Raw genomic sequence first — 27,912 nt, forward strand, 5'->3', positions numbered from 1 at the left:
TTAGTTACAGAATCAAGACACCAAATGGGAGGGAAAAAAGATTGGACAAATGATATAAACGACTTCTCCCAAGGAAGCTTTGTTTTTTCTGCCTTGAATCTAATCGTCTGCCCTCTTTGTATTTATCCTTATGCAAATTGGCTGGATGTTCTAAAACTCACATGAGAAAGCTAGGTCTAATATCTAGGGGTCAGGATTTAACTTTGGAAGTCTTGAGGTCGTTAGTCTTACTTTCTTGTTTTTTAAAATTTTTTAAAGTTTATTTATTTTTGAGAGAGAGAGAGAGAGAGGAGAGAGAACAAGCATGAGCTGGGGAAGGGCAGAGCTGGGGAAGGGGACACAGAATCCAAAGCTGTGAGCACAGAGCCTGACTCAGAGCTTGAACCCATGAGCCGTGAGATCATGACCCGAGCTGAAGTCTAACGCTCAACCGACTGAGTCACCCGGGCACCCCTTTTAGTCTTGAGGAGGGCACTTGTTGGGATGAGCACTGTGTAAGTGATGAACCACGGGAATCTATCCCCAAAACCAAGAGCACACTTTACACACTGTATGTTAGCCAATTTGACAATAAATTATATTAAAAAAAATAATGTTACCCCTAATTAAAATCCAATGGACTGGTTAATTCACCTACTTTGGATCTTTCTGCTTCCCACTCAGGAGATTAAATTTAAAAGGATAATACCTATAATACTTTTTTTTTAATGTCTATTTATTTTTGAGAGAGAGAGAGATGGGGAGAGAGCACAGGGGAGGGCAGAGAGAGAGAGGGGGGGGAACAGAAGATCTGAAGCAGGCTCTGTGCTGACAGCAGACAGCCCAACATGGGACTTGAACTCACACACCACGGGATCTTGACCTGATCCGAAGTCAGATGCTTAATCGACTGAGCCACCCAGGCACCCCTGATGATACCTTTCCGAAAAACTGCTGGAGTCTGCAGTAGAGTAACCAGATTAATCCTTTTGAGAGGTAATCTGGTTAACTTGGGAAGGCAGAAAGCAGAGTGGTTAACTACTGGGACCTTCAGAGTTTGGAAAGGCTGACATCAAATCTTCGTTGTGCTATTTAATTGTTCTGACAGGCAGAGTCCATAATGTCCAACAAGGACTCTTACCACTTATTATTCTTATTCATGCCCTTGTGTATTGTGTAACCCTGTCCCTTTGAGTGTGGGCTGGACTGGTCACTTGCTTCTACCCAATAGACTATAGCAAAAGTGACAGAATGCCACTTCTGTGGTGAGGCTATGTACAGGGAGTTCTGTCTCACTAGAAGATTCTCTCCTTTACTGGCTCTGATGGGTGCAAGTATTCAGACTGTGAGTTGCTATGTTGGAAAAGGCATGTGCCTAAGGACTGAGGCCAGCCTCCAGCCGAGTGCCAGCAGGGAGCTGAGGCCCTCAGACCAACAAGCAACCATGTAAGAGCTTGGCGGCACACCTTCCCCAGTCAAGTCTTCGGATGAGACCCCAGTCCTGGCTAGCATCTTGTGGCAGCCTGTGACAGCCCATGAGCAGAGTTTTTAGGTAAGCTAGGCCCAGACTTCTGGCCCACGGCAATTGTTAAAATAATAAATAATTGTTGCCTTATGCTGCTAAGCATGTGGTAGTTTGTTATGGAGCAGTAGGTATTGAATACAGGCGCTTTGGCACCTTGGGTGAGCCTCCAAACCTCTCTGAGCCACGTGGAGAATTCCATAAGCTAAATGCTTAACATCATAGCTTGCGCCTTGTAAGCGTAGTTTAAATTTTACTTTTATTTTATTGATAACATTTTGTATTCACAATGCACACCAATCTCAGAAGTTAATTGGTGCAATGTACAGGAGATGGAAATAGATAAGCCAATATTTTTCATAGCAATCACACTTCAGAAATTCTGTTATAATTGACATGGAAGAAAGCATAGTTCAGATTTTTCCTTCTGATCCTTCGGCATTGAGGGGCGGGGAAGGCAGTTGGGTATCCATACGCCAGAGGAAAGAAGACCCGAAAGGAAGACAAGTGGAAACAAAAGTTCCACAGAAAAATCTAACGAAGAGGGATGTGTACACATGTGATAAGAATGAATTGATCTACCCATGGCTTAGTTTGGCAATTGTCGGGGGAGGTGGGGAGTCTCATAGTTGATGGTGGTACAGAGGGCACTCTGAGACACCCCATCACCATTTCACATGTGTATACTCTTTAGCCAAATGGCTCCATTTCTAGGAATGTATCCTGAAGAAATTATCGGAAAAGTGTACCAATAGATTGAAACTGTTCGTTGAGACATTGCTTATAAATATTAGATTGGAACATATAAAATTGCTGATATTTGACCATTTTGGTGTATGAAAACAGCAATTTCAAATAGTTGTATTGAGAAGAAGAGAATTTGAAACAAACCCAGAATAGAATGCAAATGGCATTGTGGAACAATGACATTTTACACACACACACACACACACACACACACACACACACGTGTGCATGCGTGCGCCCTATGTATAATGGCATCAGCATCAACACAGTAAGTGAAAAAAGCAGCTTACAAAACAGCATTCTTTTATCCCCCTGAGCATTTTCATGGAGCTCTGAGGGTAATGAAAAAGCCTGGGAAACAAACATATGAATTCTAATATTTTGCACCCTTACTCCCCATTCCATTGCGTTTCTCTGGACAGGGCCTTCCTGACTCTTCTCTATCCCTCCCTTTACTACTCTTCTCCATCCAGAGGGAGGAGGGCGGACTTCTCTGATTGGTCACTTGTCAAGGATGAACTGTGCATGCATACTTCCTCTTACTGGGTCAGCCTGGTTCCAGAGCTGGCCTCCTGTTATGTGCTCTCCCCTCAGCCAGGCACGTTCAGGGGGGCAGTTTCTGCCCCTGTTGGGAGATGCTGATCATTGGCTGGGCAATGACTGGCGAAAGTCTAATTTAGAGGCAGAAAGCATTAGAAAACCCACTTGGTTACCTAAACCAGCCATGTCCTCCAAATTTGCTTTTATCAGAGACGAGAGATATATTGATCTTCCTATATATCTAATAAAATATTGTTACAGAGCTAAGAAGATAGTTCTTGGACCCCCCTCCCCCCATTCCCTAATACACAGTTACATGCATGTGCACACAAACACATTCATATAGGCCTACTAAAGTTGAGATGTGTCTATATTGACACCTGTGTATCTAAAACTATTTAGTGATGTCTGGGAAGGATAGGATTACAAAACACTCTCGTCTTCTCTTCATTGCTTTAACATTTTGTAAAGATCCAAGCTTTATTGGGGCACCTGGGCGGCTCAGTTGGTTGAGTGTCCGACTTCAACTCAAGTCACGATCTCACAGTTCCTGGGTTCAAGTCCCACATGAGACTCTGTGCTAACAGCTCAGAGCCTGGAGCCTGCTTCAGATTCTCTCTCTCTCTCTCTCTCTCTCTCTCTCTCTCTGTCCCTTCCCCACTTGTGCTCTGTCTCTCTCTTCTCTCAAAAACAAATAAACGTTAAAAAAAAAAAAGCTTTATTAGGTAGTTAGACTTTCCCTGGGAAATTCAAGAGGTGCCTTAAATTTCACACGTTACCATTTCCATCTTCCATAATACTGGACTCCCCTGGTGGTCGGCAAAACATATGAATAGAGCGTTAGCAAAGAAGGGTCATACAAGGATAAAAATGTCATCAAATTCCACTTGCTGAAAAACTAATTCATCATCTCCCTGCTACCGCCGAACTGGCTCTCGCTTCTGAGAGAGCAACTAACTTGTTTCCGAGAGGACAATCAGCTTTTCTTCTATTTTCTCAGGCTGGAAACCCAAACCTTGGATTCCTGCTTTAGAGTGCCTGAATTCATTCTGTCACCAGGTCCTTTGTTTCATAGTAGCTCTGTCCTACATTTTTTTCTTTTCCATTCTGACTGCCAGAACTTTCCACCTAGCCATTGCAGCTTTCTCTTGCTCTCTTCACATCTAGTTCCTTCCAACCAAAACCATAGTCTGCCCATCTGTCTGTCTTAAAGGAACTCGTCTGCCTAGGGTTCAAGGTTTTGCCCCTTCGGGGACCACCTAATCAGCTTTCTTCCTGACGTCCCACAGATGGATTTCCTCCCTTCCCTTCCTCTCCTCACATGGTTTGTAACCCACGCTCACCTCTAGGGGGAGCTCAAGACCCTCCTCCCTCACCTCCAGTTGATTTTGTTGACCAAAGGCACTAGGGCCACGTTAAAGGGTGACGCATTAGCACAAAATCAGAATTACATTTTGATTCCTGGCCAGCTCCATCTACTATTAATACCAATAATATGGACAATCATAACAGGTACCAGTGTTTGGAGAGGGGACCATGTACCACTGAAGGTGTTTTTCCTGCCATTTCTCATATACGTCTCCCCAAAACTCTGTAGAAATATTCCATTTTGAAAACGAGGATACGGTGCCTCAGTGGACACTAAGGGGGGTTGCCTGAAGTGAGACGGCAAGTGAGATTTGGAGCTGAGATGCTATCCGCGTCTATCTCCTCCGGAGCCCAGGCTCTCCATCTGCCTGTGGTCCTTTCCTAGAGCCCTGGTATACATTATGGGGACAGGGCCCACGTCTAACTGCTCTGTGTCCTTCATACCGCCTCAATTTTCCTATCTGTCAAATGGCAATAATACAAATCTGTATTCATTTTCTGGGGGCTGCCACAACAAGTTAGCACCAAGTGGATGGCTTAAGACAACAGAAATAGACTCTCTCTCAGCTCTGGAGTCTAGAAGCCAAAAATCAAAGTGTCAGCAGGCTGTGCTCCCTCAGAAGGTTCTAGGGAAGAATCCTTCCTTGCTGCTGTCCAAGCTACAGGCGGTCGGCTGCAATCCTTCGTGATCTTTGGCCTGTAGATGTATCACTCCAGTGTCTGTCACTTTCACCACTTGGCCTTCTTCCCTGTCCCAGGGTGTCCTTTTCTTAGAAGGACACAGGCCATCAGATTGGGGTCGTCCTACTCCAGAATGACCTCATCTTAACTTGATTACATCTGCAAAGACCCTGTTTCCAAAATAAGGTCACATAATACGGGTCCTGGGTAGACACGAATTTCGGGGGACCCTTCAACACACAAGCTCTCAAGATGCTGTAGACACTTAAATGGGACCCTGTGTTTAAAAGGCACATATCCCAGTGCCCAGCGATGCAGCGAATGTCACCGTCCTTCTTTCATTGGACCTGCAGCCATAGGCTGTAATGTTCACCGGCTGTCTACCTGATTCTGGTAGCTGGCCCCATCTTAGAGTGCAGACAAGCATTCCGTCACCCCAGCTGCGTGCCAGGATCACCTGGGGCACGTTTCAGGTTAATTCTCAGGCCTTACCCAAGACTCATCCAATCAGACACTCCAGGGCGAAGCCGGGAATGTGTGCTTAAAAGGCCTCCAGGCCACTGATCTTGACGTGCAACCAGGGTTGAGAAGCACTCCCTGAGACGAGTGTGGTCAGAGGTCCCAAGAGATAAAATCCAGTGCTGTTGGAGTGCTCTGGATGCAGCCTTTACTTCTCTAGGACATTAGGTCAGTAAAAAACTGGGCCAGTGCTTTGGAAAGACAAAAACCAGTCGGACTCATTAGATTCAGACTTGTGTGGAGTCATTCCTTTCTGTGGGAAACAAAGCATCGTTCCGACTTTAGCACACGTAGGATTTGACTCAAACAGTGCCCAGCAGGATGAAGACGGAAAAACAAAATGAAAGCAGAGGAAGGGACAGGTGTCTGCAATGTTTTCCAATGACTTTCCAGTTGGTCCTGAGCCTCCGCTGGCAGAAATGTTATCCAGAGACGGCCAGGAACCAAATGCAGTGACTTTTCATGGACACATGACAAATTAAAGAAAAGCAGCAGTGGGAGAGGCAGGGGTTGAAGCATGTAGAATTCTGTTGTGGTTGTCATTCACTGCAAACCGGTCCAATGCTAAGGCAGGGGGAGGAATAACAGAATTTGAAATCTGCCTTTTGGACTGTTGACGTTAGTAAGTTTAATCGAGAAGCAAATTGGAGACAATTCAACACGTGTTGATTGAGGTTTTCCTATGTGTCAGGTCAGTTCTGGACACTTGGTTTCTTCCACTGGAAATATATACGTGCCTTGGGGAGTGTATATCCCTGTGTTGGTTCAGGATCCTTTTGGGAGCCTCCTGGGTATAACCTGAAACTGGCTCCTGTTCTCAGAGGGCAGGGAGAGGTAGGGAAAAAAAAAGGCAGACCACTCCAGGCTGGTATCTGGAAGCTTTACTTATTTGTTGGCCGAAGTTTTAATAAGCAAAGGGAACTTGCATTCAAGGCTTGCCTTGGGTGGCAAGATGAATGGATCCCCACACCCACCTGCCAGATCTTGAAACCTGATAAACAGACCCTCCCTGGGGTCAGTCATGTGTCCCATGCAGGTGTTCTCAATACCACATCGCTATCTCAAGACTGTGTTCTTGGAGCAGCCTCTGAGAGCAGGCGAGGCAAGCAGAAGTCACCTTCCAAGGACAGGGGAACAGGTGAGGACCCTCCAGTGCCCGGGTCCGGCTCACAGGTCAACTGGCAGTCTCGTCGTTTTGTTAAGATTCCCCAACACTGCAAGGAGATCAGACTGTGCATTTAACATGTAGTTGAGTCAAGAGGATTGGAGCTTTCAGGAGAACACTCATTCTTGCTGAGAAAGGGAAAAAAGGATTTTTCATGCCACAAAGTGAATGATTGCAAAATATTTAAACGGCTCGGGAGGCTGAATTCGTGATACAGATGAAAATGAAAATGGCAAAGAGGAAGGCCCTACAATCATGCCAGGAGATGATTATTTACGAGGGGTATTAGGCAATGCAGGGGGGATAAAAAAGAAAATAAAATGGAGGAGCAAGAGCCGAAATGAGGAAATTAAATTCAAACGTTTGGGGGCGCCTGGGTGGCTCAGTTGGTTAAGTGTCCGACTTCGGCTCAGCTCATGATTTCACGGTTTGTGAGTTTGATGCCCGTGTTGGGCTCCATGCTGACAGCTCAGAGCCTGGAGCCTGCTTCAGATTCTCTCTCTCTGCCCCTCCCCTCTCGCTCTGGCTCTCTCTCTCAAAAGTAAATAAACATTTCAAAATTTTTAAAAAATGCAAATGTTTGGATGAAAAAGAATTGGAATACTTAGTATTAACCGCTTCAAAGGCCAACAACTTTATTATAGTAGTTAGGTAGTGGGTAAGTTTCATTGGCTTCCCTCGCCCGTTAATGTTCTGGAGCAGTGCCATCCAATAGAAATTTCTGCAGTGATGGGAACATTCCCCTTCTGTGCTCTCCAGTCTGGTGGTCCTAACCAGGTAAAGTATGATGCCCAGGTAGATTTGGATTTCGGATAAACAACACATGGCTTTTTAGTGTAAGTGGGTGGGGACCTACTTTATCTGAAATTCAGGTTTAACTGCCCGTACTGTATCTTTCCCCACCCCCCCTCCACCCCCTAACTCTGGTCATCCTGGTCCCATGTGGCTACTGAGCACTTGAAATGTGCCTAGTGGAACTGAAGAACTGTCATTTTGATTGTATTTAATTTTGGTTAATTTAAGTAGTCGTGTGTGGCTAGTGGCTACTGTAATGGTCTGCTCAATCTGAAGAAACAGGGTATGTGACGAGTTCTGCCCGGTGGGCTTTCACTGGGGCTGGCGATACAACTCACATTCTTCATCCCCAGGCTCTAAACTTCAGGAACCCCTGCCTCCGTGCACAAGCCCCGCCTCCGTGCCCCGTCACCCGGGGAAGTCTAATCCGAGAGGATAACAGCCACAAACTATTTATTGAGCAATTATTATGTGTGGTGAGACGTACATTAAATATGCTACGTCACCGAATCCTGCCAAGCACTCTGTAGGTAAACATGATGATGCTCACCGTGCAGGTGAGGGAAACGTAGCTCAGAGAGGTTAAGTGACTTGCCTAAGGTCACAGAGCTGGTAAGTAGAAGGAGCTTGAATTCAGGTCATGTCACTGAATAGCCTAAATGATTGCATCCAAAGGGGCACGTTTTCAAAGACTTAAGAAACTCTTAAAACCAGGTGGTAGGTAGTAAGGAGACCCAGAACCTAACAAACCTGGAAATTGGCCCTGAGAGGCAGAAAGAGGGTGAAGAGAGGGGATGTGGGCTTTGCTGGTTTGGTAAATGGCAGGGTGACTCAGGCACAATTCCTTGGCTTCCTCGAGACTCCCTAGTCCCAATTTTAAAACGGTGAAACTTGGGACGCCTGGGTGGCTCAGTCAGTTAAGCTTCTGACTACAGCTCAGGTTATGATCTTGCGGTTCATGAGTTCGAGCCCTGCGTCAGGCTCTGTGGTGACAGCCTAGAGCCTGGAGCCTGCTTCATAGTCTATATCTACCCCCTACCCCCACCCCACCCCCGCCTCTCCCCTGCTCGCACCCTGTCTCTCTCTCTCTCTCTCTCTCTCTCTCAAAAATAAAACATTAAAAAAAATTTTAAATGAGGTGTAACTTTATTTTGTTTGAGGGATAATAGAGAAAATGCGTGTAAGGGCTTGGCAGACACTCATGAAAGATAATTATACACAGCATCATGCATAACAGTTACATTTTGTTTCTAATAATGAAAACACAATCTGTAAGCTATGCAGCTCACCCAAGAGATTGCAACAATGTCTAAAAGGTCTCAAGGACATGATTTAATTTTGACACGGGAGAACATGAGCACGCCTGAAACATTTCTGAAATCCTCTAACGCCTTGGGAAGGGGGAGATTATGGAGGTCCCGTTAATACCAAGCCTATGGCAATATCGGTGAAGTCAATAAATTAAAAATAAAAAACCCAAACCACTGACTTTTGGGGTCTGAAGTACTCATGCCATGTTGACCTGGTCCAAGTTACTTATTTTCAGTTCTTAAAAGACAATCAAATGTAAAAAACTGACATCCCCCTGGACTGCCCTTTTCCTTGACCCCATCCCTGGTCCATCATTCCTGAGTCCCAGCTGAAGGGTCAGGAGTGGGTAAAGGTGAGAGGCATCTGACGCCCACGTTGCTGAGTCATTATATTGTGTCTCAGGTTTCCATGTATCGAAAATGGTGCATCAGGATAGTATCCTTCCTTCTAGGATGATGATACCAACCTGAATTAAAGCCTCACTCTGGGACTTCAACACTTCCAAAAAAGGCCTGTGACAAGCTGTGTGAGTCAGGGTTCTCTGGAGGAACAGAAGCAAAGATGTGTAGATATATAGAAAGAGATTTATTTTAAGGAATTGGCTCACACAGTTATGGAGGCCAAAATCTGCAAGGTGAGCCGGCAAGCTGGAGAACCAGGAAGAGCCGTGCCACAGTTGAAATCCAAAGACCATCTGCTGGCTGACTACCTTCATGCTTGAGGAATCATTCATTTGTTCTATTCAGACCTTCAACTGATTAGACAAGGCCCACCCACATTATGGAGCCCAACGTGCATTCCTCAAAGTCCACTGATTCAAATGTAAATCTTACCTAAAGAAGAGTATCACAAAAAAACCAAAAACCAAAAAACAAACAAACAAACAAAAAAAAACCCAACCGTCCAGAATAAGGTTTGGGGGCCAGCCAATGTGACATAACACTGTCACACAGTCCAACCAGGAATGACTACATCCATTAAGGTCAAGCCCGAGCACTTTTCTCTAAATGAGGCACTGAGCTCTGATGCAAGCCTACCGGCTCAAATCTGTAAACCAGTCCGGCTCTGAATCCTAACAACCTTTGTCATCTGGATTCGCACACCTGGGCAGACAAGAAACAAGAGAAGGAGGTAGAGTGAGGACTTGGCTACCGGCAGATTCCAGAAACAGTGAGCGGTGACAGCTCACAGCCTGACAGTGAGGAGGAGACCGAGGATCTTTAAAAAGTGGATGGAAGAACTATAAAAGCTCAGCAGCCTCGGGCCTTTGAGTGTTAAGGCAAATTGTTCTCCTTACTTCATGGAGGGAGGCTATGATGGAGCAGTTTTTAAAGGGTGGGAAGGAGGCATGGTAGTCACTAGCTGATATGCTCTCCCTCCCCTCACTCCCACCCCTCACTTGTGCCTGGGGAATCCAGTGCATTCTCTGCTGGCGCTTAAAAACAATTAGCCACTCCACCTTTATCAGGGCAATAGGTGTGTCCAGATCTCATCTGAAGAGAATTATGCTCTTAATACTCAGGCAGGTGGTTTGAGTGACATTGATACGACTCCTTCTCCATAAGGATGGCCCTTACGCCTTCAGTCATTCTAAACCTGCCATTTATCTTCTGACTTTCAGAAAGGAATACATATTCCCACCGGCACTGCAGCGATGCAAAGGGATGTTTCCTGGGGGCTTCTGAGAAAAAGAGATTTTTCTTCTCCCTAGATGTGTCTCATGAGAGTGTGGTCTGGAACTTTTGTAACCATTATGCTCCTGTGAAGGGGGAGCCTGGAACTTTCAAGGGATGGGAAAGGGTTCTCTGCATGGCGACTGCAGATAAAGCCAAAATTACAAAAGGCAGAGAGGGTAAGTGGAGAGAAGTTGGATTCTTATTAACAGCATATGAGCAGCTTGATCAAACCTCATCTGAAGCTGCTGTAGGGTTTTTATTTATATATGCCAGTGGATTTCTTTTCTGGTTAAGCCAATTTGAACTGATTTTTGGTTATTTGCTAAGACAGGGTACCTGACTGATATAAGAGGTGACTCCTGAATGCCCAGTCCTGAAAGAGAATTTTGACTAGAACAGAATGAGTTGAAGGGTAGTCTAACAACAACAATAACAATATCGACTCAGAAAAAGAATGTATGAAGCACCTAGTATGTTCCAGAAACTGCCCAGAGCTGCATTGACTTCTCACAAATGCATACGAGGTTGGTGCTGTGATTATAATTTTAAATGCAGATGCTGAAGCTCAGAAGCATTACATGACTTGCTCAAGGTTGCAGAGCCAGGAAGTGGACTGGACAGGTCCAGCAGAATAAGTCCTGCTGCTCAGGAATATGCTCTTCTCTTGCTGCCTCTCTGCCTCCTCTCACCTGCCAGGCAGACAGCTGAACAGAGGAGGGTATGAGCTGGAGGAGCATGGTCAGAAGAGAGTAGAACCCCTGGCCTGTATAGTGATTAGGAGAGGACTGGACAGGCAATGAGCTAAGAGGCTACTGGGACTCAACGGTGGGCAGGTTTGGTTGTAACCATTATTATTATTATTTTTTTAATGTTTATTTATTTTTGAGAGACAGAGCACGAGCAGGGGAGGAGCAGAGAGAGAGGAAGACATGGAATCAAAAGCAGCTTCCAGGCTCCACGCTGTCAGCACAGGGCCCGACGCGGGGCTCGAACTCGCAGACCATGAGATCATGACTTGAGCTGAAGTCAGATGCTTAACCCACTGAGCCACCCGGGTGACCCTAGTTGTAGCCATTACCCTTATCTGGCGTGACGATGTAGTTCTGAGGTCACTCATCACTACCAACAGAGCTACGCCCAACCACTGCCCAGGTTCAAGTCAGGGTTATGTTGCCAAGATATTTATAATCCATTTATTCATGCAGCCGCCATCAGAGTGTCTATGCCTCAAGAACACCCCCACTTGGTGAGCTAGACTGTCAAGGTAGCCACCCTGGTGGACCTTAACAGTCGAGCTGGGGAAGACGTCAGGGAACAAATAATTACACCTGAAACAAATCATTACATTGGCAAATAATGACCACGCGTGGTGATAGCACCCACTATGACAAGGGCTAGGAGAGAAAATAACGGAGGGTACTAAAAAGAACGAGGGAGACCTGGTTTAGATAGGAAGAGTGTGTGCATGCGTGGGGGTAAGGCTTCTTCTTGGAAGTGTGATTTAAGCAGAGGCCTTGATGTTTAAATGGACACATGCCTTCTAAGCGGAAGGAATTGCATGTGCCAAAAAAGGAACTGGTTTTGCATGCGTAAGGAACTGAAACAGGACCCTTAGTGGATGAGGGGTAGGCAAGGGCTGGAACTTGCAGGGCCTTGAGGCCACCATTGGGACTTTTAATTTGCATCTAGTCATAACCTCTTGCATGCTTCCTGAAAATCCTCCGCTGGGCCAGACTGTATGCAGGCAGTAGGGACATGGCGATTAATAATAATGATTATGATAATGCCTAACATACATCGAGTACTTACCATTTGCTATTAAAACTTTTGTCCGAGATTGGAGGAAAAGTTGTCCCGGTCAGTTTTGTGACCCAAAGGGTGCTTCTGATGTAGGCAGCTAGTTAAGAGAACTTCCCAAACTTGGCAGATGAAAAGAACTCCTTAGGTGATATGATATGTTGGGGTCCAGGAGTGAACAGTCAATAAAGAATTCTTGAGACAAAGCTTTGGTGCAAAAAAGGAGGTTTTATTAAAGCACTGGGACGGGACTCATGGGCAGAAAGAGCTGCACTGGGGTTGTGAGGGGTGACTGTTAATATACTTTCAAGTTGGGAGGGGTTTAGGGATAGCCTAAGTCTCTAAGTAATTTGGCAGAAAGGCTTCCAGGACGTTGAGTGGCTAGCTGCTGTTAAGATAAGGTCATTTACTACTGTCTAGTGAAACCTTAGTCATGAGACCCTTCACATGTATGTCAGTGGGTCATATGCTTGGAGGATGATTGCTAACATATATCTTGCGGGGGATGGGGGGCGGGTAGAGATAAAGGCAGGTCACTCTGCCTGTCCCAAGGACTTGTCAGTGGGCTGCAAGTTGCAGGGAGATTTAAGTTTTTTCTCCATTTCTTTTGCCTTTGTTCTCCACACTGTCAGGGAGTTAAAAACCCTTCTCTTAGAGATTTGGATTCAGTAGGTGGAAATTCTCCTGGAATGTGTTTACAGCAACTTCCACAAACACTGGCTTAAAGTATTTAGTGCAAAGGCCTTTTCTTTTTTTTTTTGTTTTTTGTTTTTGTTTTTGTTTTTTGCTTTTGCTGGACGGATCCTATTTTGAATCGGAGGCAGCTCCACTACTTTTCCAGATGTGTCACCTTGTGCAAACTGTTCCACCTCTCTGAGCATCAGTTTCCCCTTCCAACAAACGCAGCTAAAGGCGGCACCATCTCCTGGCGCTGGTGCTCAGATTAAATGAGCGATGATGACATTCACAGGATAATAGTGAAGACGACATGGAACGTGGAATGTCTCATGATCAGGTGTCCTAGATCACAGTTGGTGGCTTGAAGGACTGTCTTGAAACGGGGCCCACCTCCTCCGGCCTCAAGCTAGGGTTGCGGGATAAAATACAGGAGCACAGATAACTGGAATTTCAGATAAACCACGAAAAAATGTGAGTGTAAGTATCTCCCAAATATTGCATGGGATATACTTGTACTGAACAATCATTCGTTGTTTGCCTGAAATCCCAACTAACTGGACGCCCTGTACTTTTATTTGCGAAACCGAGCAATGTTTACAGAAAGGAAGGACCCCCTTCCCTCTCCCACTCCCCGCCCCACTGCCTCCTGCCAGAGCCCAGGAGCACCCCCTCTGCGCATGCACGCAGGCCTCAGTCTAGGCGCCCCCACTCGCCAGGCGCCCCAGTCGATCCCAGAGGGGCCGCTCACGCTTCCGCCCCGCTCAGGCAGCACTAGCGGCGCCCCGAGCGGCGGAGCCCCGCGCAACCGCCCTCCTGCCCCGCACTGAGCAAAGGGCGCCGCCCCCAGCGGGGCACCACGGGCCGGTGGTTGGACTGTGCCGTGCCGTGCCGTTGCCTCCCACCCTGGGTACTCAGGGGAAGCCGGAAACTCGCTCGCCATGTCGGCTGCGGAGGCGGGGGGTGTTTTCCGCAGAGCCCGGGGCAGGACCCTGGACGCGTTTCCCTCAGGTACTGCCGGCCTTTCGCCCGGGGAGGGGATGACTTCAAGGCTGCGGAACCTTGCGTCTGGGGAACCGTCGGTTTGGGCGCGCGCGCCTCCAGCCGGACCGCTTCGGGGGCTGCACCCGGAGGTTGGGGACCGCAGGAGCGGCCTCACCGCCCGCCCTCGGGGCTTCGAGGGGCGCTGTTGAGAGACGGGGTGTCCGGGCGCTGGGGCCTCCGCTGGCCTTGACCTGACTTCCCTGAGAGAGGAGGAGATGGAGTAAAGCGGCAAAGCGTGCTTCACAGGAGCGGGGGGTTTCAGTCCTCCTCGCCCACGTTACTCCGCAAGCCTTGGCCTCAGTTTCCCCACCTGCAAGCCGGGAATCGTAACCGTGATCTTACGCGTGGCGCCCATAGGCGCCCGGTGCGTGTCAGATGCGGTTATTTTCATTGTGGTGGTTCGCCACGGTGCATTTTATACTCCACAATCCCGGTTTCTTCCTGCAATAGGCGTCATCCACCAGATTGTGTATAGCGCCCGCCCATCGCAAAGCTGGAGTGCAGCCCGGCGACGTGTCAAATTAAGTGCTTGGAGTTTGGATTTAGATAATCACTCTCGTTGTAAAAATGGATTACGAAAAACAAACTTTATGGGGAAGCGTTAACAACTTGAAAGTATTTTTATAACTCAGTGACCGACACAGCCTAGGTGCTAAGTGAATGTGAGCCCTGGAGGCATAAGTCGAGAGGGAGGTTTGTTCCTGGTGTCTTGGTCCTCTCTGGCTTTTTGCGGCCCGCAGTTAAGAATCCTTCCCACGGCACTCACCAGTTTTGTAACCCCGGGGACGTCACCCCAGATGCCCTGCATGATCTAGCCTGTGCTCCCCTTCCTTGATTCGTGCTTGTCGTATGGCCTTTTGCCCGCTTCTCCTGCCTCACTCGTTTTCTTGAAGGCCTTTCTGTCCTCCGCTCCCATAGCTAATGAATAGCCAGGCCGCTGGGCCTGGTCTGTTCTCAGCCTTCAGACCCTGTTTTAAAATTCAGTCACTTCCTCTAGTCAGATTTTTTTCCCCTGGCCACCCTACGTAAAGTAGGTTCCTGCTGAAGTTCTCTGTCCTAAGACCTTGTTCTTTTCTTTCCTTGCAGCTCTTGGTGGGGAGTGGCAAGGTTCTGGAAGGGTGTGTGGGGCCAGAGATAGAAGTTTGGTGGATTTGGGGAAAATACAATCTGCTATAGTGCCCATTCTCTAAATATTTTAATATACCTTTTTTCGCCCAGCTTGAGGGTTTTGAGATTTATCTGTTTCGATAGAAGTAGCTCCAGTTCACTCATTTTCTTCCTGGGCAGTATTCCAATGGATATATTGCCTATTTTATCCATTCTGCTGCTGGGCATTTGTGGAGTGTCTTCCCTGAGGCAGGGGTGTGCTCTCTGCAGAAGGAGGAATATGGACGGCAGGGCCACAAAGGGAGGAAAAGACCTCTGTGTATCACGGGTAGAACAAGTGTGAAAGTTTGTGGCTTGGCCTGGTGGGGAAGAGGAAGGATGGGGGTGGGGATGTGGTGGTCCGTGAGGCTGGAGGATGGGTGGTGAGTAATTGAGGAGTTTTGTCTTTACCTAACAGCACGTCGACGAGGTTTCAGCTGCATGTGTGAGGAAACAAGGACACGTGATCACATTTCCATTTTGGAAGGAAGGGTCTGAAAAGAATTTGTGTTTGTGAGGAACTTGGGGCGCAATCTGATTGCAAGCTGGAGCCCAAGAACGCGTCTCGCAGCAGCATTTCCGTAGCACCCCGTTGTTCACTTTGGATTTATTGTGGTAGCTGGAGGTGCATGTGATGGGGGTGGATTTCTGACGGAGATTTTGGGGATACTCAGATGTCAAAGCTGACTTGACCCACTGGTGTTGCCATAGGGGGTACGGAGAACAAGAGACTCGTTGAGCTGGACAAGAATGGGGAGGTGGGGAGAGAAAGCCTTAGAAGAGAAAATGGCGGGATACTTACCTTGCTGAGGTAGGAAGAAGGAGAATGACCCTGGGCTTCCCTTAGCACCAGTGGGCATGCTCAGTGTGGGCCATTTAGCGCAGGGCTTTCAGAGGCCTGGCCTTGGAGGGTTGGGCTTGGAACGCCCAGTCTTGTGGGTTCCCTTCACTGGGTGCTGGACCCCTAGTCCACCCCCAAGGTGCCTCCATTGCTTTTACTGAGTTTTCCTCGAGTCCTCATTTCCTGCGAGCATTGCTAGCAACTTCGAGAGATGCTTTTCGTGGGTCCCGTGCCATTCCAGACTCTGTGGGAATATAGAGCCTCAAGCTGGTAGGGTTGCTCCAGAGGCAGGCTGGGAGGAGAAAGGGAAGGAACTGGCTTTTCCCGGTCTCTTGCCAAAATATACCCTCCCTGTGAAAGAAGTTTGGTTAACTCGAGCCACGCTGCCTGAAATCGCAGCCCTGGTCAGCCTCATACTCGCTCCTCGAAGTCCCCTCCAGCGTTAGCTAAACAGTTTATTTCTCTAGTGGAACCTGGCAGGTAAGTGAAAGAGTGCCGGCTGAGTCCATTCGGGCTGTCATAACAAAGCCCGTAGACTAGGCGGCTGGTCAACAACAGACACTTACTCCCCACGGTTCTGGAGGCTGGAAGTCCAGAGATCAGAATCCGAGTGTGGGGGCCAACCACCCAGTTCCTAGACCGTCTTCTTGTGCCCTCACATGGTGGAAGTGGGGAAGGAGCACTCCGGGGTCTCTTTCAGAAGGCATTCGTCTCATCGCGGTGACCTCCTGGCTCCCTAAGGTGACCTGTGGCTCCCCACCTCCGCGTATCGTCACATTGGGGTTTAGGATTCAAGAGAAGAATCAGGGGGAACCACAGACGAACATGACGTCTGTGGTAAGCACCTTAAGACCATTTCCCCCCTGGTGGTTTCTGTGAGTGGCCGCATTCGTGTGCACTTCTTCCAGTGTTGTCTGTGAAGCCTGGCTTCAGTCATCGAGTCCCTGTTAACGTGATCTGCTAGGCTCCGTCGACAGATGTTTGTAAAAAGTAAATTGTACATGTCTCGTTGCAGAAGGTTCACATTCCTCAGGCATGTTCACATATTCATTTTAATTAGGCAAATTGAGAATTATATTTCCTTGACACATCCTAATTAAGACTACTATCTCCTAGCAAATAATTGTTTTTCTGAGAAATTTACGACATCTGTGCTGAAAAAAATTCTAAAAGTGAGAACTGTCAAGATAAAACGGGTTTACAAATTACCTATATCTATTTGTTTTCAGGTCCTAAAGTGTTTTTTCTTTTTTTCCCCAGTTCATTTTACCACCACAATATGTTCCCTCTTAGAGAATAGGGCTGTTTGGTGGTTTTCTTAGAAAGATCATGTCCCTACATATTTTACACTTGTAGCTGTTTCAGAGGAGCCGACCGTATTCACTAATCCTGAATATTTCTCGGTCCCTTTCTCACGGGGCAGAAAATAAATGGAATCTCCCAAAAAATAACGTACCCCATGCCTTGCAGATCTCACCTAAGAACTCCTCTCTGGACAACATGTTTATCCAGGTCTCAACGGGGCTGAAAATGTTGTGCTTTGAAAAATTCTAACATCAATGAAGAACCTGAAATAAATGCTTTTAACGATGCCATACAGTTAGGCCAAACCAGTTATCTCTTATTTGAGAAGGACTCCTGTGACTAAAAGAAGAATTTTGATTATCCCCTCCTCGATATTATCATCAGTCAAAATTAGTTTATAAAATGTTCACACCATAACACTTCCAAGAGGTAAATGAACTTTTATTTTTGAGTGCCTTCCTATTTTTTGTAATAACTTTATTGAGGTACCCTAACATTCACTCATTTTAAGTTCACAGTTCAGCGGTTTTTAATAAATCTGTAGAGTGGTATGGTGTCAGGAGTTTAGTATCTCCCCCCAAAAAACTTTTTGCCCATTTGCAGTCTTTTCCTGTTTCCACTTAGTGCACCAGAAACTACTAATTTACCTCCATCGCTTTGCCTTTTCTGGACATTTCATATAAATGGCATCATAAAATCTGTGGTCTTTGGTGACTGGCTTCTTTCCCTTAGCATAATTTTTTCAAGAGTATCAATACTTTGTTCCTTTTTACTGAATGGTATTCCGTTGTATGGAGAAACCACATCATGTTTATCCATTCACCCATTGATGAGCATTTGGACACTGACTGACATTCCCCAGTTTGGCCGCTGGCTGTTATAAATACAGCTGATATGAACATCCACATACAAATCTTTGTATGGACATAGATTTCATTTCTCTTGGGTAGATACTGAAGATTGGAATTGCTGGGTCATATAAGTAACTACGTTTGACATTTTGAGGAACTTCCAAACTGTTTTACAAAGCACCTGCACCATTTTGCATTGCCACTGCTAAGGTATATGGGTTCATATTCTCCATATCCTTGCCAACACTTGTCATCATCTGTGTTTTTGATTGTAACCAATCATATGGGTATGAATTGGTATTTCATTGTGAGGTTGGTTTGCATTTTCCTAATGGCTAATGATGTTGAACATTTCACATGCTGACTGGCCACAGTCTTTCTTTGAAGAAATATCTTTTCAGATCCTTTGCCCTATTTCCCACGCCCCCCATCCCGTCCTTTGGCCCAATTTTAATTGGGTTGTGTTTTTATTGAGTTGTAACTGTTCTTTATATATACTGAATACAGATCCCTTACCCAGTCCATGATTTGCAAATATTTTCTCCCATTCTGTGGATTCTCCTTTCACTTGCTTTATGATATCCTGTGTAGCACCAGAATTTTTAATTTTGATGAAGTCCAAATTATCAACTCTTTTGTTATCACTTGTGTTTTTGATGTCCTATCTAAGAAACCTTTGCCTAACCCCAAATCATGAAGATTTACTTCTGTGTTTTCTCTAAGAGTATTCTAGTTAAAGCTTGTACATTGATGTCTGGGTTCATACTGAATTAATTTTTATGTATGGTGTGGGGAAGTGTCTAATTATTAGAAAATTTCCTTTTATTTTTTTCTTACTACAGTAGAAACCTCATAATTGGTCAATGAATAGAAAAAAATAGCTAAACAGGGGAATTAAAAAAATTATACATTCTTTTAACGTTTCCTTTTAATGTAAACTATAAATGTACATCCATTTACCATTCTTTTGAGGTCGGGCCAAGGACTTGTCTTGGAGTATGGGTTTACAGATGGGCCTGCCATGGAGCCTTTCTTGCATAAACAACACCCATAATGAATCTTTTCCAGTTTGGGTTTTTTCCAGTGGAGTAGTCAGTTAAAAATCACTTGGAAAGAAAGCACTCTGAGTGAAGAATTCTTCTAGGTTTATACTTTCTTTTCCCTCTAATCTTTTAGACTTCTCTGCACAACACCTAATTGAATAGTGCTTTATTTTCACCAGCTTGCCTTTTACTGAGTCTTCCCAAAGCATCTATCTTAGCTTTATTAGAAACAACCCTTTTTACGATTCATACTTCTCTGGTTTACATGTTTAATTAAGTGACTTAAAAATAAGCATTAGCATGAACGGGTTTGGGGACAAGCGCCTGATGGACACATGGAGCCGGCTTCTTCAGGGACGTTGGTTGACAGTCCACGCCTTTGCAGAGGGCATGCAGAGTGTTGGTAAATCTGGAGGTTTGTTAAGAGAGCGTCTGTTTCCCAGAGAGGACTAACTGGCAGCTTTTTATATTTGTGAAGCATATGATTTTTAACTTTGCCAAACCCTGCAATTAGTTACAGGCAATAGCATGGGGTCCTGGCATCCGGAGGCTCCAGGAGCCCGAGAACTGCTATTAGCTGCTCTTAGAACCCGGTAGGGTATGCAGCCAGCCAATCAGGAAATACTGGTTGAGTGAAAGAATGCCCAAAGCCTCTGAGTACTCTTGTTTAAAAGAACAAGAACAACAACAACAAAAACCTAGTCACACTAATGTTGTAGGTTCTCGTTCGTAAAACGAAGGCAGAGTGTTGGCCAGAACTGTCTAAGATGCAGCTGTGATGATATGTGCATTGGCTTCATTTACGTGAGGGCGGGCGCTGAGACACTTTGGTGATTTCAGGTCCTAAACTAGGAGTTGGGAGGTCCGAGAAGGGAACACAGCCCTTCTGGCTGCTGGCCCTTTGGCTTCGCCCCCAGAACATACTAGAATAGGCCACAACTTTCCGTCTCCTGCCCAGTCTGCTCCTTCTCCAGTCTTCCCCCAAGTCCTGTGCGGTCAGAAGCCTAGGCGTCATTGCTGACCTCTCCTTCTCCCCTTCTCTTCACAGCCCTGCCCCTGCAACCTGCAGAGCTCACCTTGGTTTTGTTCATCCGTTCCCTTCCCAGCTCCGTGACCCCCAGCCACCCACATCTCTCCCTGGACGCCTCCAGCAGCCTTCTGCCTCCCCTCGTGCCCCAACAGTCCATTCCCCGTAAAGCATTCAGAGCCATCTCTTTGAAAAGAAAATTGGGCCCATCATCCCTTGACACGACTTTTCCCTGTCCCTCTCTTCCTCTCTCTCCGGCCTCTTGTTCGTCATGTACCATTTTTTGTTTTTTTAATGTTTATTTTTGAGAGAGAGAAAGACAGAGCATGAGTCGGTGAGGGGCAGGGAGAGAGGGAGACACAGAATTGGAAGCAGGCTCCAGGCTCCGAGCTGCCAGCCCAGGACCCAACGTGGGGCTCGAACTCATGAACTGTGAGACCATGACCTGAGCCAAAGTCGGATGCTCAACTGACTGAGCCACCCAGGTGCCCCTCTTCAGGTACTGTTTTAAAAGAAATCCGTGCTGATCCTACCATTTTCACTTAGGGCCCTGTTACTCCCCTTCCCTCATTCTTTTCCTTTACCACACTTATTACAACTTAACAGTTGTGTATTTATTCCTGTGACTTTCATGTCTTTTCATGCCTCTAGATGATAAATTCCTGGAGGGCAGGAGGCCCAGACCTAGGATAGTGTTAGGAGTGGTGGCCACTCATCGACCATTCGTTATATAAACAAATGAGTGAATATGAACGAATACACTATCCCTTTGATCACGTTCCTGTGTCTGCCTAACCCATTGCTTCCAGCATGTATCCTGGAGGATACATGGTTCTTTTACCAAAGAACCAAATCAAGAGGATCCCTTGCAAACCACCCTACGTGGCCCTGAGGTTTGTGCACTGCTCACAAGTGTCTGTTAAAGGAGGCTCTTGTTACCGGGTGGGCGCCCTCTCGGGGCTGCGTCTGCCCTGAGGAAGGCTCGCCTTCTGCATCCAGAGCCTCTGTTTGCCCAGCCTTGTGCCTGCAGGGCGCTTCGGCCCAGAGACAACGCCTTCTGCCACTTCTCCCCGAAGCACCACCCGGGCCAGCGGCCACCTGCCTGCTTGGCAGGGGAACATGGGTGATGGTAGGAAGCAAGTCCTAGCAAACGCCCACCCCCAAAAGGCAAACCCCAAATGGGGTTCTGCTTTGGAAAAGGGGGGAGGTTCGGGAAATGCCTTTCCCCCCTTTAGCCGTTGGCCGGAACAGCATCGGCCAAAGCCAGTGGTGCCGAAAGCCACCTGGCCAAGGAGTCCTGGCCTGTCTGCCTTTTTACTTCTCTGAAGGGTTGCAGATAAAGATTTTGCCAGGTCCTTTATCCCCAAATGGCAAATGTGGCAGCCAAGCTATGACTCAGAAGCTTTTGTGTGTCTCACAAAGTACCTTTGAATGCATTTAGGCAAAGCAAAGAGAGGTTGGATAAATTCACCTTGCTGCTTAGGAAAAGTCACATGGAGACTCTGAGGATGTGGCTGTCACAGTTAATTATTTGGGGGAAGAGGGAGCCCGAAGGGCACCATCATTTTTAATAGCTTCGCATACCATACGGTTCACCCTTCTACAGTGTACAACCCAATGGCTCTTAGTCTGTTCAAAAGAGTTGTGTAACCATCGCCACAGTCGATTTTGGAACATTTTTATCACCCCAGAAAGAAACCGCACACCCCTTAGCTCTCACCCTACCCCCCACTCCAGTCCCGGACAGCCACTGATGGATGACGCTATTAAATGGGGTGTAAGTCCTGGCAGGCTTCCAGTTGGGACATTTGGGTTGTTAAGCCAGAAAGAGTCCCGAGGTGGTAAAGATTGCTTTTCTCCTATTGTGTTGTTGTTGTTGTTGTTGTTGTTGTTGTTGTTTGTAACCGCTGAAATAAGATTAATCCTCAGAGAAGATGAGGGGTGTTGCTGAAGACATTTAGGTTGTGATTCACTGTGCAGATGGCTACCATGAGAAACTGTAAAAATTGCATTTCGTTGGCATTTGCTCTTTAGCCAGAAAGCCTCCAGACAGCTGTAAAGCTGCCCATCTTTGCTGTTTTATAACCAAAGCAGTATCTCCAGTGTGTGGAGGACAGGATGTTAAGACCAAACCATGTAATTGTGTGTGTGTGTGTGTGTGTGTGTGTGTGTGTGTGTGTGTGTGTTTGTATCTGTATCATCAGATATTTTCTGTGCCCCACTATGTGCTGTGGGGGGTAAAGGGATGGGTAGGATTTTGTTGGTTTTGTCTCCACTAAGACAAGGGTAGGAGTTACCAAGAATGACAGTCGTGATAACACAAGCTCACCGCTGACTGCTTACTGTGTGCCTAGCGCAAATGCTTTACATGTATTAACTCCCTAATTCTTCACAACAGCCCTTTTGAGGTAGGAGTGGTATTCTTACTTTACGGGTGAGGAAACCAAGGCCCCGAGAGGTTAAGAACTTGCATCGTGTGACATGGGTGGTAGAGGGTGGAAATGAGGTTTGAGCCTGGCACACAGGCCTCCGAGTCTAGGCTATGCTGGCACCAGGTGAGGGCTTTGGGAGGTGGAGGCCCGAGTGGCACCTAGGCTTTACGCCCTTGCCCATGCCCACATGTCTTGGTGTGATCGGTCCCCTGCCCTCCGTTCACATCTGCCCCTGGTGTCAGGGCCTGTCCTTGCCTGGGGTGTGTGCCTACAGCTACCCTGCGTCTGGCTCTGGTCGTCATTCGCACCTCACCTGTCATGTGGCCTCACTGCTTCATCCAGCCACAGCCCTCCCACTCTTCTCCGTGACCGCGCACCTCCCCGCTACTGTGTAAGTTAGTCTTAAGGAATGGGACCTGCGGCTTTGCTCGCAGCTGAGTGTCCAGCGACCCGTGTGGCCCCTGTCACGTAGCGGGTGCTAGGACAACCTGCTGAAGGCGGGGGGGACGGAAGAGCTGTGCCTGCTTTTGTAGCAGAGGGAGGTAGGCTTTGGTCTGGGCCAGGAGGGGAGGTGGAGTCTTAGCCGGAAAGGTTAGTAGAAGGGGAGCATCGCTCCAGGAGGGAGTGGGACAGCGTGGCGTGTGTTTGAGGAGCAGATGACGGTCTGTCGGGGGGCGGGGGTGGGGGTGGGGGGAGAGAGACCCTGTGGCACGTTTGGTGTCGGGTTTCTGGATGTCCGCGTGTTGGCCTTAAGGCCGGACTACCGATGTAATGTGGGATGTCAAGCAGCATCCCTGGCCTCCCTCCACCGAATGCCAGATGCCCCCGGGGGATCAAAATCATCCCTGGGTGAGAGCCACCCATGTAGTGGGAGCAGTGGGCAGTTTAGCTGGGAGACTCTCACACCGTGACCCAAAGTGCCTAAGTGTCTGAGCCAGAATGCACGAGGATCCATCGACCTCTTCATTTATCCCTTCACTGAATGTTTGTTTACTGAGTGCCCCTCACATGCCAGCGACCCAGTGATACATGCTGACGGTATGCTGGGAAGGGAACACGAATGTGGGCCTTTCCTCGTGGGGGTTGGAGCATAGTGACCCTTCAGCAAGGGACCTTGGCGATCAGTGTTAGTGTTTTAGGAAGAGTCACAGTGGCAGTCAGAGCGGGAAGCACTGCGTAGAGCTGTCCTGGCGGCCCCGGGGGGAGTGGTGGACCCTGACCCAAGGTGCTAGGGCTGCGGAGGTCAAGGACGTGCTGCGGAGCGCTGCAGATGTGGGCGCATCCACCCGGCAGCTGAAAGGGCCCAGTAACACCGACCGTCTCGTCTTTAGATAGGTGGACTGGGGACGATGGTGGCAAACTCAGGGCCATCAGGGTAAGAGGCCAGTCTTGAAGGGAAGGCGATGAATTTGCTTGTGGGAGTGTTGTAAGGTGCTGATGGCACGAGCCGGAAGCTTGGACGTATCCAGGAAAGCAGACCTACTACTTTCTACTCACTCTTTTAGCGAGTTCTATGGCTTTCTCGTCAAATGGAGAAATGTGGCCCCTCTGGGCCCAGTTCGTGTATGATACCGAGTCCCAGAAGTTAACAGGAGCCCAGACATCAGACTGTTAAATAGTCTTAGAGTGTAGTGATGTGGTGTCATAATCATCAGACTTCTTAACCCGGATCTCCCAAAAAGCAAACGAGATTTAGAAAATGAGACTTCACTTGATGAAAATTAAGTTGCCTGTGAAGTAACAGGTGTAGCACCTCAGGAGAGCACAGATTGTTACAGTGTTGGGTTATTAATTAACGGCATGACCACCTCGTGTAGGCCTTTTCCTGGTAGGGTGATGAAAATAGTGATTCATTTGCTTTTGGGATGCATTTATTACAGTTAGTCATCGATTAACCGGCAATGGTGAATGGATCAATGCAGTTTCTAATCCTTGGTGTATGTTAAAAAGTCAGCTTTCATTAACAGCTGACAAATATGCCTGAAAGGTATAGTAAAAATGAGGGACAGGGAAACGTATTGGCAGAGACAAACCCAAGGCGACATTTAGTTCCCGATGTTAAAAGTGCCAACTGCAAAGAGCATTTGCAGACTGAGTGCCTTTCTGGTGGGACACTGGCGTGTAAACAGTCTCAGAGGAAGGATTAGTGCTAAGGCATTGTGTGGGTTTTTAAAGGTCTTTAAGATTCTACGACGTGTGCAGTTGCTTTGCACCCAGTAATGCTTAGAGAAGAGTCCCTGGCTTCTACTGTCTATGGTTTAATACCACCCAAATCCACTGTCTTTTTATTCCTCAGTGTTGAAAGGCGGTTTTCTGTGACAGTCTCTATCAATTAGCAGAAATCAGGAAGTGGTCACATCTTTTTTTTTTTTAATTTTTTTAATGTTTTTATTTATTTTTGAGACAGAGAGAGACAGAGCGTGAGCAGGGGAGGGGCAGAGAGAGAGGGAGACACAATCTGAGGCAGGCTCCAGGGTCTGAGCTGTCAGCACAGAGACGGATGTGGGGCTCGAACTCACAGACTGTGAGATCATGAACTGAGCTGAAGTCGGGCGCTTAACCCACTGAGCCACCCAGGCACCCCCATGGAAGTGGTCAAATCTTGATATTCTGTATACAACGGCTGAAGCACATTTCTCCCTAAGGCCAATTTTTCCTTTATGAAGGTGCTTTTAAATTAATTTATGTTTTTGGGGCGCCTGGGCGGCTTAGTCGGTTAAGTGTCCGACTTCAGCTCAGGTCATGATCTCGCAGTTTGTGCGTTCAAATCCCACGTTGAGCTCTGTGCTGACAGCTCAGAGCCTGGAGCCTGCTTCAGATTCTCTCTCTCCCTCTCTCTCTGCCCCTCCCTGCTTGTGCACTCTCTCTCTGTCTCTCAAAAATAAGTAAACATTAAAAATATATGTATATATAAAATAAAAATTAATTTAGATTTTTAAAAACTAAATTTTAAAATTAATTTGGTTTAGGCTCTGGTCCTATTTATTATGGTAACTCAGAGCTTGTTTTTTTCTGGCATATCGTTTGGACAGACCTTGGCACTTCTGGCTACATGTCTTCTCTATAATCACCTGTGTGACCACCTGCCCCGAGGTCAGGGTTCTGTGGCACAGTAGGCCCGGTTCTGCCTCTCAGCCCTCGTTAGAGCTTGATTAAGTTACCTAACCTTGACCTTGCTGAGTCTCCTCATCCATACCTCTAAGCAAAATGGAAGAGTTACCCTAGATACAGGCCAAGTGGGGACTGAGTGTGGCCCATGGTGAATTCCAGAGCACACACCTCCTTTGATGGGAACTGCTGCTCTGCCCAGCCAGTCAGCATACTCCACTTGGGCCTGCTTTGGCCACATTTCCCAAGAGAATCCAGAAAAACAGGTATCTATAGGAAACTCATGAATTTAAAATGTTGGCAACACATTCAAAATTTTATAACTACTACGTGGGCCAAACAAAACACATGTGCTAGCCAGACCGCATCCAGAGACCCGGGGTTTGTCATCTCTGGAGAAAATCACCAATTAGCATCCCATAGAAGATGGATGTTCCGGGCTCGAGCCTGTACCCTGAATCAGCCCTGTGCTACTGGCAGGAACTGTGAGCATCACGGCCAATGGGGAAAAGCCTGCCAGCATCATCTCTGTGTACGGTTTTCTTATTTACCAAGATGTTCCATTCAAAGGAAACTTTTTGGAGATAAAAATGTCTTTATGGAGGTGGACAGCTTGCAGCAGCCCAGGACACATTCCGTCTCCTTTTTGGCTCTGTCCTCTCCAAGCCAGCCCCACAGCACTGAGATCCTGGATAATAGAAACTGCTGCTCATTAAGCGTGTGGTCTTGAACTTGAACCATGACTGAGACTCCTAGCCAGGCCTCAGTATCCCCTGTTGGTTAAATGAGGGGGTTGGTAATTCTGCAAGTCCTTCCCACACTGAAAATTTCCAGTACTTTAGTGGGCAAAGGATGGCTTCTATAAGGTAAGCCTTCAGCCTCCCAGGGATGGACTCCAGTAAATGGGCTCACACAGCTCAGTGCAGGAGGGGCAGATGTAAACGTGTGGTCATATGAGGCTAGGCCTTGTTCAGTATCACCCTCTGTGGCAGACAGACTCTCAGATGGTCTCAATGATCCCCACCTACTAGTATCCGTGGCCTCTGTGATCCTCTGTCCTTGAGTGTGGGCTGGCCTAGCAACTTGATTATAATGAATAGAACACAGCAGAGTGATGGTATATCGCTTCCATCACCAGGTTACATAACTTCCTTTGCTGGCAGACCCTCTCCCTTGCTGGCTTTATGAAACAAGTTTCCATGTTACCAGCTGCCAGCTTGGAGAGGCCCACCTGGCAGGGAACCAAGGGTAGCTTCTGGTCCACAGCCAGCAAGGAATCTAGTCGACAGCCCCATAAGTGCACTTGGAAGCAGATCCTGCCCCGTGTGAGTCTCCCCATGAGACCTCCCTGCTGGCTGACACTATAATTGCAGCTTGTGAGAGACCCTGAGCAGAGGACCCAGCTAAGCCCTGCCTTAGAACCCCACCCCACAGAAACTGAGATAATGAATGTGTAGTTTCAGACTACTACATCTGTGCTCATTTGTTACAATAGCATCAGCTTCTATACCAGCTTTTCGAATTTGTTACACAAATTAACATTGAAAAAATTCAGTTCCCCGTGGACATTCTTATTTATATTCAGGTGTTTTAGTTAAATACATACATGTTTTATGATGTATTGACAGTAAGTACCCTATAGACATTACTAGAAGGTTGTGTCAGATGTTTCTGAAGATTATAGTCTTGTTTGGTACCACCTAGGTCAAGTATGAGGTCTTAGTTTAATCAACTTGCTTTATTCTTTAATGCATTCATTCTACAAATACTCAAAATTTGACCTTGGCCTTATCATACTCACCAATTAGGGTCCCTGACTGCATTCTTTTATCAATTTTGGAAATTACCTGAGCTGGACACAGACAGGGACCTAAAAATGAATTGCAAAATATGCAAAAACAATAATAATTCCCCCAAGCCATTATTTCAGTAGAGGGAAACAAAAGTCACTTTGCACCTGTTTCTGATCAAACACATTAGGCAGTTCAACCTATTAGTTACAGGTCAGTGCTTCTCAAACTTGGACTTGCATACAGATCACGTGGAGATTTGTTAAAAGGCAGACTCTGCCTCAGTAGGCAGTAGGCCTGGGATGGGCTTGAGAGGCTGTCTTTCCAGCAGGCTCACAGGTGCTGATGCTGAGGTGTAGGCCCAGCCCTGCCTTTCACGCCCAGTGTGGCATGCTTCATGGAGCTCTCCTGTCATATGCACCTTCTCTCTCTCCCTCAGCCTCCACTTCCGGCACTTGTGCTCCTCTCGGGGCGTGGGGGGCTATCAGGCATTTCAGTACATCTGACCTTCTGTGGCTCGAACTGCCAGAACAGTGTTTTCGGGGAGTCT

At 47.1% G+C, this 27,912-nt stretch overlaps 1 protein-coding gene across 3 annotated transcripts in view; it reads left to right on the top strand.

The window, feature by feature from the left end:
* Nucleotides 1-13,557: 13,557 nt before the first annotated feature.
* Nucleotides 13,558-27,912, top strand: part of CPPED1 (calcineurin like phosphoesterase domain containing 1) — a 111,166-nt gene continuing 96,811 nt past the window's right edge. The window contains exon 1 of one of the 3 annotated variants that reach the window (XM_043560508.1): nt 13,558-13,786. In XM_043560508.1, coding sequence (XP_043416443.1) covers nt 13,717-13,786 — 70 coding nt within the window. In that variant the 5' untranslated portion in view covers nt 13,558-13,716. Of the gene's footprint in view, nt 13,787-13,979; nt 14,184-27,912 lie in introns of those variants that run through there. The other 2 variants (XM_043560510.1, XM_043560509.1) reach the window with 2 other exon arrangements.

This window comes from Prionailurus bengalensis, chromosome E3 (genome assembly GCF_016509475.1).
Source record: "Prionailurus bengalensis isolate Pbe53 chromosome E3, Fcat_Pben_1.1_paternal_pri, whole genome shotgun sequence".
Taxonomy (NCBI): Eukaryota; Metazoa; Chordata; class Mammalia; order Carnivora; family Felidae; genus Prionailurus; species Prionailurus bengalensis.